The 14,178-nt window shown below is 38.2% G+C and overlaps 1 protein-coding gene across 1 annotated transcript in view; it reads left to right on the top strand.

Annotated features, from left to right (window-relative positions):
- SLC6A2 (solute carrier family 6 member 2) overlaps window positions 1-14,178 on the top strand; it is a 66,257-nt gene that overhangs the window by 9,957 nt on the left and 42,122 nt on the right. Inside the window, 1 exon segment of the mRNA XM_031051828.2 lies at window positions 11,764-11,895. Coding sequence (XP_030907688.2) covers window positions 11,764-11,895 — 132 coding nt within the window.

The raw sequence follows: 14,178 nt of genomic DNA, 5'->3' as shown, positions 1-14,178 counted from the left end.
GAACTGTCCAGTAATAGCAATGATTGTTCCCAAGCAGATCCTTGTTGGCTTTCCATTTCATTTTTCAGGACATTATAGGAATGGCAGCTTTTCGTGAAGTGTCAACTTCACATCAAGGAGCACATTTGTCGGCATTGCCACAATGACAGCAAAGAGACAATCCACTAATAACAGGATGTTACCTCTGAACATCCAGTTAACCAGTTCTAAAATTAGTGCAACATTATGATAGAGATACAGTGTCTCCCCTAAAAAGAATGATACAGGAGGATATAATTTTTCAAAAAGCTTAGGAGGTTGTTCTCTGCAGTCCCCTGAAAAGATCCACCTTTGGAAAAGAAATAAGCTCCACACATGCTTTCACTACCACTCTACAATAAAGAGCCAGGGTACCTTTTTTCCTTCTTCAATGCTAACGTGACCTGCCTTGCAGCATGTTTCAGCACCTTGCCTTCTTGGCAGAAGCATGATTATTTCACAACATCAGTAACAGAAAGCAAAGAACCTTTAAGTATATCAGACTAACTGTGATATTAGGTCAAGGCCAAGTGTTATCAAACGTCAAGCTGACCCCTTAGAAGCTAATCAGAAGTATCTTTGCTACATGACTCTTAGTCAGCATGCAGGACTGTATCTGCCTCCTGATGTCAAATAAGACTGATGCTGAAAGAGAGCTCAAAATCTCATGCCCCCAGCTGAGAGGTGATTTTAACTACACAGAGGCATCTTAGAAATCAGATTTATCATAAAAGTAAAGAATAGCTTGTGCTGTGCAGTGCTTTTGTTTCCTCTCCAAAGAGAAACACAGATGTGTCAATAGATCATGAGGCAGGTGCTGGTGAGACCAGAGACACCCCAGGATTTTGTTTTGGGGGAAGAGTCTGATCATTTGCTCCTTTTGTGCAGTTTGTGTCTCGTTTATGTGTAGCTCTACAGCCTTAGTTGGAATCAATAAATTCGTAAACCACAAGGGAGAAATCCTGACCCGGCTGAAGTCAATGGGTGTTTTTTTCCATTGACGTCACCAGAGTCAGGATTTCAACCCAAGTAACAGACGTCTCTCTCTTAAGGACTCCTAAGTAGACAGAATTTCCAGACTAAGAATTATGTGAGAATTAAAATAGAGTAAAGTCATAAAAAACATTCAGACCAAACTGATATAGAAGACTTCCATTGACTAATAACTTATCTTCACTCAGAGCAATAGCTCAGTATTTTACCTAAGAAGCAAAATGTCAGGATGTACTGTGTAATAATGATGGTCATTATTACACAAAATGAATTTACTCTGTGAGAGTTAGACTATGACCTCGGCATTCTCCTCTGTATAGTTCCAGATAGATTAATTTTTAGAAAGTACTATTTTAAGTCATGCTTTTTACTCACAGTTTTATAAACACAAATTATTAGGCAAAAATATCTTTCATTCTCTCAAGGCTAAAAAGAAAAGCTGGAAAAATACAAAGCAAGTACAAGACCATAAGCCAGCAGGTAAAAAAAAGTTGAACTAGAAGATGTTCCATTTTGAAACATTTTAAATTAATTTGGGGCCTAACACATAGTTTCTGAACTTTTGAGATTGGCAGCTGTAGGAATATAACTGGCATTGGTCATTGTCTCTCCCTTCACTCTTCCCTAAAAGAGTAACAGAGAACACTTGCCAGGCTTTTCCTTAATTCCAGGTTAAACCTATACTGACATATACAGAGGCTTATGACAAAATCACTGTCTGTAACCCTAAATTAAGAGATTTGGAGATCTTCAAGATCAGCTACATTTTTCTTTCTCAATAGTGTTTTACAGTTATGAGGTAGTATGTGTTTAAAAGCTGTTCAGAAATTGGAAACGCAAAGCTCAGCCACACTGATTTATCATAAGGTCTGAGTAATCAGTGAACAAAACTGCCCCTCAATCTGTCCTAATAAAAGTTTGCACTGTGATGAAACAAGAAGGATTATGCTTCAAACTGTTAATAGGGCTCTGCTTCATCTTGGCAGTGAGCTGATGGGCCCTGAGATCATTTTCACATTCTTCTATGGCATTTTAAGCTAGGAGGTCCTGTGCAGAATGGCAGTGATAAAGTATGTACTGGACAGATTGGACTGAGGAGAAAATTTACTTCATTGCTTGAAGCCTATTAGGAAAATAGTCCTTCAAATAAGAACAAACAGTACACCTATGTTTCAAACTTTAATAAATGATTTTGTCTGATCAGTTTCCACCAAAGAGGGAGAGTAGCTAGACAGAGAATGAAGGGAGGATATTGCTAGCCAATACAGTGAGATTGATGCAGTACTGTTGTGGCTTTACACTTATCTAGGTGAGACTCAGTTTACCCATCAGAGTAAGGGAATGTAAAGAGAAGTAGTTTTTACAGTCCTGCCGCAGGAGCACTGCAGAAAAGTTTTGCTTTATGCCCACAATGACCAAATTCTCCAGGCCCCAGCTGATGGTTCTGCATCACATACAGAATATTCCCAGCACTACTCTAGGCCAAACACATATTTTTCCCAAATGGAAAGCTTTCCTGTGAAGAATACTGTTAAAGTTCTTGTGAAATTCTTGTGTTTGGTGCTAACAGAAAGATACGAAGTAAAGAAGCCACAGCTATTGGGAGCTACCTTCACCCAGAGCCTCCAAAATTTTAGCAAAATCCAGTGGTGACTCTAATCTTTGGTAAGAGTACATTTTACTTGCGTAAGAGTACATTGTACTTTGATAAGGGTACATTTGACAACAGTTGCATTGGTCTGCACAATTATGCTGTAGTAGCCATCACTGTAATGGTAAATTTTCCAAAATTTGTATAAACATGCATTACATGTAGTTTAGATTACAGTTATTCTGCTTCCTTTAGTGGCATCAGAAAGAGCATTCATCCCAAAGGCTTAATTTATAATGACAGAGTAAAAGTTGGATTTACTACAACTCTTACAGATAGGAATATATAGCTATCTCATACTTCTGTGGTAGAGCACAACCTTTTATTGACAGAGGGAATTTAGGAGATTCTGTTGTGAAAGAGTTTTTAATAACTAAAATGGTATAGAAAGTACTACACTATTACAAATAAAGCTCTAATAAACCCTGGAAAGAAAGGGAATGTTTTGCTTTCTTCATCAAGTCCAAAAATTGGAGTTACAACTTAAAATTGGATTAATCACTAAATGGTAAGGCAAGCTTTAAGTGTACCTCAAAGTGTTTATACTTAATTCTTCTCTAGCAGAATTTCAAGGCATTTACCTCCTATTGGTTTATACATTAATCCTCTTGAAAGCTGCCTGGCATTTGTCTAGGGCTGATTTAAGATGTCTTAAGCACTTTGTTTTACTCTGGCACTGTTATGAATCTCCTGCTGCCTAAAATAGGTACTGAGGTTCAGAGGGTGCTTAACTTTGGGCTGTTTTTTATTTTGACAATCTGCAAAAGAAAAGCAGTCTTTAAGAGAAGCACCCTGCATCTGAAGTTGTGTTGTGAACCAGCAATTGCACTGTTACATGCACATAAAAAAACACTTATAATATGCCGTGTATCACTGTGCACATTAGTTACTAACTGCTGTGGTTCTAATTAGCTCTGCCAAGGCACTTGTATCACCTTGTATTAAGCACCCACTGGAGGTAACGTAACCAGGAGATGTATACTTCTCCAAGTATACCCTGTTCAGTATGCACAAGACAGTGAGAAACTGCCACAAGGGCAATCCTGAGAATGGTAAAAAGAGCAGAAAGACCAAAGCAAGGAGTAATGCTGCCTAAATGAGGGCCTGAAATCCAGAGGATTCATCCCAGGCTCTTTTCTAGTAAGGTGCAGGAACACCTCAGGAATATAAACTTGGCATTCTTGAAACATCAAATGTGCAGCTCAGGAAGTGAGTACCATCATTTAATGCAGGTATAAAAAATGTCCACATTAACTCTTCAACCTGCCAATATATGAACCTGGTACACCAAGGAATACCCATAAGATGGGAATTTTAGACAGAAAAGTAGGAATCATTATTAAGAATCACAGCATGATTGAGGTTGGATGTAACCACTGGGGGTCATTACTCCAGCCTCCCCGCTCAAGCAGGGTCACCTAAAGCACATTATTCAGGGCTGTATCCAGTCAGCTCCTGTGTATCTCCAGGGAAGGAGACTCCACAATCTCTCTGGGCAACCTATTCCGATGCTTAGTCAAAATTACAAAAATTACAGTCAAAACACTGTAATTCATTAGTTTAGTTCACTCAAGTATCTTCAGATTATAAAAAGAAGACTGGAACACTTGATTGCAGCACTTCAGAATCTTCACAGGAGGGAAATAGAAGGTATTGCAGTGTATGTTAATTTATCAGAGAAAGAGCTGCCACAATCAGATGTCAGATATATTCAAATTACAAATAATGAGGGGGTTTTAATTATGTTTTTATAACATCAAAGTTATTAATCTATGAAATAAACTGTCAAAAAAGCGAAGAATCTGCCTGGTATATTCAAATCAGAATTGTATGTTTTTCTGTCTGAAACTCTGGTTTATGTTAAAGAAGAAGTTAGATCAAAGTATCTAACCATTCTGGCATCAAAATCATATGGAATCATCAATTTTGAAAACATTCATTTTAGTTTACAGTTGACTGAGACAAAACACATAAATATAAAAGTTCTCTGAGAAGGGAGATAAAACTATGAGTAACAGCATGTATCTGAACCAAAGTAAAACTAGAGTTGCCAAAATCTCCTTGGCACCAAGCAAGGACTTCCCCACATTCAAGAGACAGTTAAAGCTGATGAAGTGGTATTTCCTTTCACGTACATGACTATATTCCACACATTACAGATTGTAGGTTTTCAGAAAACACATTTCGAGCAGAACTTACCACATGATGTTATTACAGATTTTCTAGTGCTGGAATCTAGCAAAACCTGCTCTTTTTGAGCCACAAGCTCAAAGCTTCTGGTGTCTTAATTAAAAACTATTTTTAGCCATGGATGTTCTGCCACCAATAGATCAGGGTACATTCTGACAGACACTTGAATTTATACATCTGAAGTACTACTTACACCTTACATGGATACATAATTGCAGGTGAATATACCCTTGTGTTAACCCCAGTAATGGCAAGGTTGAAAGAAACCAACCAAATATAACACTCCTATTAATGAAATCATTGAATAGTATTTCTTCTTCTTTATTAGCATCTCTTAAGCTTCCATTCATGTCTGTGGTGAAGCAGCAACTTTCTCCAGCTAGGCATCTGTACACTGACGCAGCAGCCCAGTACTACAGAATTCCCCTGACCAGCACCTTCTGAAGAGCTTGTGAACTACAAAGTTTGCTGTTTTGTTCCCAACAGTGTTAACTGTTCCAGAAAAAAGATACTAACCACTCCTACAAACACTGTCCTATTGAGCACAGTAACAGGGATTTCATAAATCACTTAACAAAAGAGGTTACAAGCTGGCTCCACAACCCAGCTCACTCTCCCATTTCTTGTTTAAACCAGTCAGATAGTTAAGAAAAATCAACAGGATGATTTGCACAGGAATGTTATTAGCTAGACATTAGGAGCTAGATATTGTTATAAACTCCAGGTTATTTACTTATCCAGCTACTGTCAAAACTCACATTGATGCTAATTCATTCGAAGGAACCAGGCCAATAGTACCTCTGCTATAAGTAGGCACAATGTCAGACCAAAAGCTGTCACTGCACCTTGAAAAGCAGATTTTTGGACTTCCTATGGTCACACTCATGGCAGAAGATGGGGATGGCTTAACTTCCTAAGCTAGCAGCAGTGAGAGCGTTGTGAAGGTCAGCAACAGAAATATCCCACAAAACTCCAGAGCTCCGACCTGATTTGTATGCTATCAAACTCACCATGTTTATTTCTTCTTCAATTTCCTATCCAACAACATAGGCCAGGGTTCTGTTCTTGTATGTTCCTGCAATTATCTTTAAACTACACACTGTTGTAAATGTGATCATTAATTTATGTAAATATGACCTTAGCCAATTACTTGAGTGTTATTTATGAATGAATCATGCTGCTCTGAGTGGCTGGGTATATTTAACTGTCATTTATTTGTACAAAATAGCTACTAATGAGTTTCTTTAGATCATTACTCTTGTAACAAAAAGCCAGAGAGATTACTGTTTTGCATGGAAGGGCTTGGGTGACACTTTTTATTACAAATCAGCAACCAGCTTATAAATACACTGCACTTCCAGTCACCACAAATGATTTCAAGGCAGTAGCAGGTTAACAGTTCAAGACAGGAAATGCAGGCTTCAGCTAGCATGAGCCCATGGGCAGCACTGAACCGTTTCTGGAAACCTTGTTTTCACTTCCTTTTGAGTGAAAAGAACTCTATTATAATTGGAATTCTGGAGAAATTGAAGGCTCTGAGCCCAAATTGAGAGTAGACATATAAACAGGTTTAAATCTAGTAATGGTAGAGTTGCTAAATATAAGGGCTTCAGAAGAAACATGTCAATCACTACATTATAGCTCCACAAGTTTTATGTTCAAAAATACTTTCCATGAAAAAGGTTGCATACTTGGAAGATTTTATGGCATACTTTGAGGATTTTATATGTGCAAAGTGCTGCTGAACTTTTTATAGTATGTCATGAGATCTGTTTTGCAGAAAAATGTTATTTTTGACTACTATAATCTATTGCTGGCAGAGTTCACTATCATCATACAGCTGCTGTTAAAATCATCAGCTTGGCTTTGACACTGAGGTTACATCTCACACATTTGTATCTCTGACTTCTCTTTGCTGTACCATGCAAACCCTTACTGCTTTCAGTCTCAGGGCAGTAAAGATCTGCCCTTCCATTCCTTCTCTCCCCAGGATCAGCACAGGCTTGGGCTCCCCTCCATAAGAGAAGCCTCAGTGGCTGTGCAAACCAGATGGTCACCAGTTTGCTGGAGAGCCAGGACTAACATTCATGTACTAAGAAACGCCCACCTTTCTCATTACCTAGTTTTTCTACCTACGGTGATCTTGTACAATCTAGATTTTAAGATCTCTGCATCAGGGAACTCTTTTTTCATTCACAAGAGCCTGGACAAATTAGTTTCCACTCATTTTCCTCACTGTCAGAACAAATGTACTACATTCTATCAACTGTTTGTTGATATTGTTTAAAACACTACTTCATACTCCTGTATGAAAGAAACAAGCGGTGTTGATCAGACACAGGATTAGCTTGTATTTCAATTCACCAACTGGGAGATCTTTTTTTTTAGATTCTTTTCCTTCACAAATTCTGGAAACGTTCCTATCTGAAAATGCACTGCAATATTTGCTCCCAGTTTGTTGTTTTAGCAGACATCCTTCCAGTTGCCATTTCAACTGGGATATCCATGGTAACAAACTCAGAAGGCTAACAAGCACAGAGTTCAAAGTTGCTTCATACCCCTGGGCTGGCCTGCTTCTTGTATATGCATCAGGTCCTTCCAGGATAACAGCAGCTGTTGAAATGATCTTTTGAAAGTCATTAGTAAATTAGTGCTTCTTTTTTTTTCTGGTATTTAAAAGTAAAATGAGACCTCCCCATAGGACTGTGAGTATTTAGAGCAATATTCCTCTTTGCTTCCCACCCCATAGGATGCTATGGATGCTGAAGTACAGAAGAAAGACACACTCTTTGCATGGATTCAGTTGCACCAAAATTAAAATTTTTTTTGGCACTGAACACAGGAATGCAAAGCCAGTCTTGTATTTTGTCCTTCACTAACTAAATATGATAGGTTTTTTAAAACCTTCTGTGTAAGTTTCCACTTTAAGTTTCACACAGATGGTTCTTGTAGAAGCTGAGAGTTTGACCTGATCTAGTTTTGCCTGAGACACAAGGCTGCCTTAACTCCGTGGACACACTGATGCCTTAAGGGATGTAGATGGATCTCATGAAATCTATTAACTGAGAGATGTAGCAATTTACAACAGTCTGAAGTAGACCTGTAGCTTTTGAGCTGCATGTGACTCAGCAGCAAGTCAAGTATGGCTCTTATGCCAGGGCTTTGTTACAGATGTTAATTATTTCAGATTCTTAGCTGTAAAGGGAAATTAGGGAATGCTGAAACCAATATTGCCTTGTGGGATGCAGCTGTGTGTGCATTCAACCTATCCCATCACACAGCAGGAGAGCGGAATCCCCTTGAGAGCTATCAGTATGTTACTGCCAATGCAGCAATCCCACAGATTGCATTCTCTCAGCTCACTGAGGTAGGTAGATCTTGGCAAGCTAGTCTGAAGTGCTGGCCAAACTGTGTGCTCCTGTGAGTTCAGCTGTCTGGGCTATACAAATCTGACTAGAATCACGCAATTCAAGAACAGCAGTTTCTGGAGCCAGTGGCACAGCCGGGAGTGACACAGCTGACAATGTGTCACTCTTCCTAACTTATTTTGACTTCCTATACCAGGAAGGCATTAACAATGAGGCTGTTCCTTCGGAGACATCTGGTGTGATGCTCAACACAAATTCCCACAAGTGTACCTAAAACAAGAGACTTGTCAGGAGGCTGGTTGCCTTCTCCCTAGCCCAGAGGATGTTCACACATGCAGGACAGAACAAAGTCTATTTCAAAACAACACCTCATGCTTGTAAGATACTGTACGCAAACAGTGCTGTGACAGAGCCCTGTGCAATCACAGAGTGAAGCTGGTCATAGATCACACATATGCTGTTTATAAACATTTGCATACCATTCTAGTTTGCAGTAATTTGAATGATACTTTGACCATCATTTATTTTCCTCTGAAGTGCCCATAATTTCGAAAAGTGTTCAGAGAACATGATGAAGTTTGGTTCTGGATATTGGCTGGGAAGAGATGAGCAAATATCAAGATATTTACAATACACCTGAGTACTTGGTATTTTTTACCTAATCATAACTTGCCAAACAAGAAGTTTTAGGAAGCCACCAAAAAATTAAGTCAGCTTAATGTGACTAAGCACCCTTACTTTCATCTGTATCTCAATTTCAAAATACTTCAGTCACTTAGTTACGTGAAAAGTAACCCAGCTACGAAATCCTGCCATAACTGTTCTTTACTGAAAATGACACCACACCTTATTAATCCCTGCGGGGGCAGGGCAGGGGAATTAAAAAAGTTAGAAACCTCCTTTAACTGAAACCTGGAATGTCTTGCAGCCAACTAGATGACGCTAAAGCAAGTATGCCTAAGTACAGTACACTTCACAGTTCATCATGGTATTAGTCATACTTGAAAAACATACAGTTTAAACTAGCATTTATTGTGTATGTCTACTACACATTGCCAGGATTTATTTTCTGAAACACAAATTCCCTGTTCAATTTGTGGCATCATGTTTTCCACAGTCTCTTGACGTTCACGTGAATCAAACAACATTGTGCAGACTCCATACCTCCAAAGTACAAGCTAGGCTGGTGAGTCAGCTCCACACACTGTAATACTATTAAAGTAAGACAAGTACAGCACTTCAGAAGCTGTCACTTATCAGAAACCTGACAGTAACAACACCTGAAATAATTTTTATAGATACTAGATAAAGTGAAAGCAATATATAATATCCCAGATTGATTTATCAGAGTATGATTCAACACAGAACAGAGATGAGAACTGCAGGGTATCAAGTATTTGTTAAATACAAGCATTTTTTTTTCTCTACAATATGACAGTTTGACATGAAAATTGTAGAAAGCAGCTGATGAGCAACACTGAAATACGACTAAAACATGTATTACTGGTACCATAGTAGCTAATGTGAATGCAGGTTGCATTTACACTACACTCCATATAAACACCATGAACAAGAAGATACCTTCCCCACAGTGATACAACCAATACATTTCAACTTTTAGGTTACATTGTCAAAGCTTTAAGCTATTATTTATTTCTGTTGATGTACCTTGTCTTCATTTCATCGCAAGATTTCAGCTTTCAAATGCCTGAACTTACAACTGAATGCTGAATACATTGTCCTTACATTACATTCCAGCACATTACTTTTCAAATTAGATTTGTGGTTTGACTAAGAGAACAGAGTTTGTTTTTCTGTTCTTATTCTCCAGTATATGCTTTAAATTTTCCCTCTGAACAGCCACGCTAGGCAGCTTGCATTGGTAATAGCTGTGAAAAACAAACATGGAAAGAAATCAAGTATTCAGACTTTTAAAAGCACTACAGTGGTTTCAGAAGTACCTTTAAAATACGCAATTCACTCTGCTGACTAGCATGTTTTACATGGCTACAGTCATGCTTCTAGCTTTTATTTTTTTATAGACTGCACATATCTTCTTTAAGTTTATATATTTAGAAGTAATGCAAATTTACTTCATTTTGCAAGGAAAGTTTTCCAATTACTAAACCAGTACACGCAGATTTTAAAGGGTTGCAAAAGTTCCTACTACTTGCTGTTGGGAGAAATAGACAGCTGCTGCTGTTTTCTTTTTGTCTTCTGCTGAACAATTTAACCATGAGTTTCACAATCTGTTTTTATTTTCATCCATAACTTCTAAGGACAGGAGTCAGTTTATTCAGTATATGTAGTTACTCTGGCAGCTCCATATTTATCAAAACAATCTAATGATTTTTTTAATACTGACAAATTTTACATGAATTGAACTGTTCTGGACCAAGTAAGCTATGCAATAAAATAAAAGCTACACCTGATTGGTATCACAAAGCAGAGAATTGACAGAGTATCCAGTTACTAAACATGACACCAACTACAATTATTAAACAACTACACCAACTACAGTATCATGTATATCCGTGCACTGGGGGAGTCTTCTTCCTGTGACCTGAATCATATAAAAGAGCTAAGAAATCTTCAGATAGTTTCTACATTGAATGATTCTTCTGTATTTCAGTTCACAATACTTTTTATGATAGTACCATTGCCACATCAGGATTTTTCCAGAAGTGACAGTTTCTGCGGTATGAACTCACAGGAGAATCCTCCATCAAGGAAAGTAATGTATTCCAGGCAAGCAGTCCTGGCACTGTCCTGCTGCAATATAGCAGTGAGCCTAGCACTGAAACCTGGTACATACTGCATTAATATACACTCCATAGAATCATAGAATCATAGAATAGTTAGGGTTGGAAAGGACCATAAGATCATAAGTTCCAACCCCCCCTGCCATGTTAACAAAGGTTGGAAAGGGGGCTGTTGTCTACCACTTTTCATAAGAATGAGGGAATTTATTATAGCAAAAACCAAAATATACCATGGAAACCCAAATTCCATATAACTAACCAGCTTTGATTAATTTTCAAGCCAGAGGTTCCTGCAGACAACCTTGCACAGTATGAGTTAAACTGCACTTACAGGAACCCACATGACATTTTTTCCCCTCAGTTGGCGGCCTCCATGCTCCCGTTTGAACATACTGCACTAACAAAAACTTAACAAAGTGTTTCATAGTCCCTTTCCCTTTTAGCTCTGCAAATGCACAATTCCTTCTGCAGTTAGGGATTAATTTTCAGGGACACATCTTTTTCCCTTTGAAGCCAAAAAGCGGTCAGGAAGCATTAGAGGGAAATAAGAGCCACAGTTCGCAGCTTTTTTTAGGGCTTCTTTCTCTGTGATCTAAAAAAAAAAATAAATAAATAAATTGGAAATACAAGGAAGGGACCAGAGAACATGGGTTCTTCCCCCCTCATATTTTCTTTTTACTTCCCAAAGACTGGTTTTGTCTTTAGCCAGTAAAAGTAAGCAATAAAGAAAGCAAAATGCAACCAAAACCGAGACTGCAATGACTAATTATTCTTTTTCCAGGTGCTTTCCTTATTCCCTATATCCTCTTTTTAATCATTGCTGGAATGCCCCTGTTCTATATGGAATTAGCACTGGGACAGTATAACCGAGAAGGGGCTGCCACTGTGTGGAAAATCTGTCCAGTTTTCAAAGGTAAGTGCTCCTCTGTTTGCTTGAATAGCACCGTGAGGGTGCCACAAATTTGTGATCACAAAGTAAAGGTCTCTCATCTTCCCACAGACATCATGATATTTGCTGACCTTTCCCCAACCCTTGAAGTCAGAAGTCTTTTTATTATCACAGGTGGAGCACAAAATGGGAAAAGCCACAGAAATCAGGGTGATTGCTGAGGACTGCAATAGAGAGCAGTGAGCAGGAGCAGATCAGTCCTTTTCTCCCTTCCCTGCATACTGAGGTGTGGGAGGAACTGGGTACCTTGAGGTAGAGGGGGGCTTGGCAATGAGAACAGTTGGAAATTCAAAACCCCACACAGGTCAGTTCAACCCTTCTTCCCTGGTGATTAATATAACCACTGGCTCCATTCAGTTAATTGTGTGGAGCTCTGCAGAAGTCAGCATGCCACAGTGGCTAGAACACTGAAATGGAGTTGTGAAGTCTATCATTCAGCCACTAGACCTGTAACCTTGCACAAGTTATTGGTGGCTATGTACTTCAGTTTCCCTACCTATGAAATGGGAGCAATTATTCCAATAGACTTTTTTAAGTGGTTTTCAAATCTAGCAATAAAAACCCCTTAATAAACCATGAATTTTACTATTACTGTTGAGTGTTTTCCACTAGGGATAACTCTCCAGCATCACTGAATAAAATGCTGTAGGTTGTTGTCTGGTGCACTAACTTGCGACCATTCTGTAGGCTAAAAACAGCCCAGATTAGGTATTTGTATACCGATCAGTGTGCCTGGCAGTGATTAGGGATAAAGGAATCACTCTGGGCGAAAGAAGCCATATGCTTTCTGTACATGAAGCAGATACCTGTTGAGGAGCTTCAAGAATCTTCGTAAGCATTGCTTACCAGTAAAAATTGTAAATTTCCCTATATCTATACCAGGTTGTATCTAAAATCTTATGTAAAAATCTTTTCAACACAGAGCTATCTGAAATGAAATCAGTCAAACTCAGTTGACCTTACAACCTTAAAATTCAGACCATGTTCATCCTGTGACTGATAAAACCTGAGGAGCTTAACCATACAATCCAAATTTGGTGGATCCAGTGCTTGGATATAGGTTACACTGAGTAAATGTTAGTCTTCTTTCTCAAAATACAGGTTTCCTCTTCAAGGAGTCTAGTGCAGAATAAGAAAACTGGGGGGGTTTTTGTTATCATTCACACCCAAAACTCACAGCAAAGTTAAGAGAGATAAAAAACAAATAAGAAAGTTAATAAAATATATGCTCCCCAGTTTTCAAATTAATTCATACAGACCTAACCCTTCTATAATCCCTTCATGAGAGGCAAACCTCATCCCAGCACCTGGGAACCTGAAGACCTTGCTCAGTGAAAATTCCTGCCAGTATCAGTTAATGTATTTGGACAGCATTGAGGATTTTGAAAACCTAACTGCAAAAATTAGGCCTTAAGGATCTCAAAGTGCCCGAGCCAAATATGACTGTGCTCAGAGGCACTCTGTTGATTTCAGGATTGAAAATATGAGAAAGGAAAATAGAACTTATTTCATGTATAGTCTTGTTGACTTTACAGCTGTGTTTTTAAGCTGACATTTTCAAGGTGGACTAAACACACCTTACTGTTGATTTTTAAGTGTTCTTATTACTGGGATATAGAATAGCATAAGTTATTTGATTCTCAAAAGGTAATAAGCATTGAGTTGTATTTGCACCACAGCACTAGTATAAACTCAGTACTGGTAAAGTTTTCACCACATCTGATGACGTACAAACATTTTACTGCTAATGTTTTTGTTATGTTTCTGGGCTAACTCAAAACTCTCACACAAATGAAAAGTACACAGTCTACACAAATTTGTAACAGGTTCTCTAAAGCAACACCACTATAATAGTAATTTTAGCTATGAATATTATTGCTGTGAACTCTAAGGGCTTTACTTCTAATGAGATTTCCCATAACATATGCAATTAAAAACATACCCTGTATCCTTTACAACAGTTTATTTTCATCTCTGCATTTTCCAGGGTCTGTTTTAGAGTGTGGTGGTCCAGCATTACGTCTAAGAAAGCTAGATCTAGAAACAGTTAAAATACAGTTTTAAATCTTGATATTAAATATCTATCATTGTTCTCCTGAATTGGAGGAATTTTGGGAAGACTTTTTAAACAGAAATAATGAAATGCCAATGCAGCATATATTACTTAGTATTTTAGTATCTTGGTATTCACATTAATATTTAAGAATGATTCACTTGGGTGATTCCCCAGCCCTATTCCATTCTGTT

Source organism: Melopsittacus undulatus, chromosome Z (genome assembly GCF_012275295.1).
Source record: "Melopsittacus undulatus isolate bMelUnd1 chromosome Z, bMelUnd1.mat.Z, whole genome shotgun sequence".
Classification (NCBI taxonomy): Eukaryota; Metazoa; Chordata; class Aves; order Psittaciformes; family Psittaculidae; genus Melopsittacus; species Melopsittacus undulatus.
This window is presented reverse-complemented; position numbering and strand designations above follow the sequence as displayed.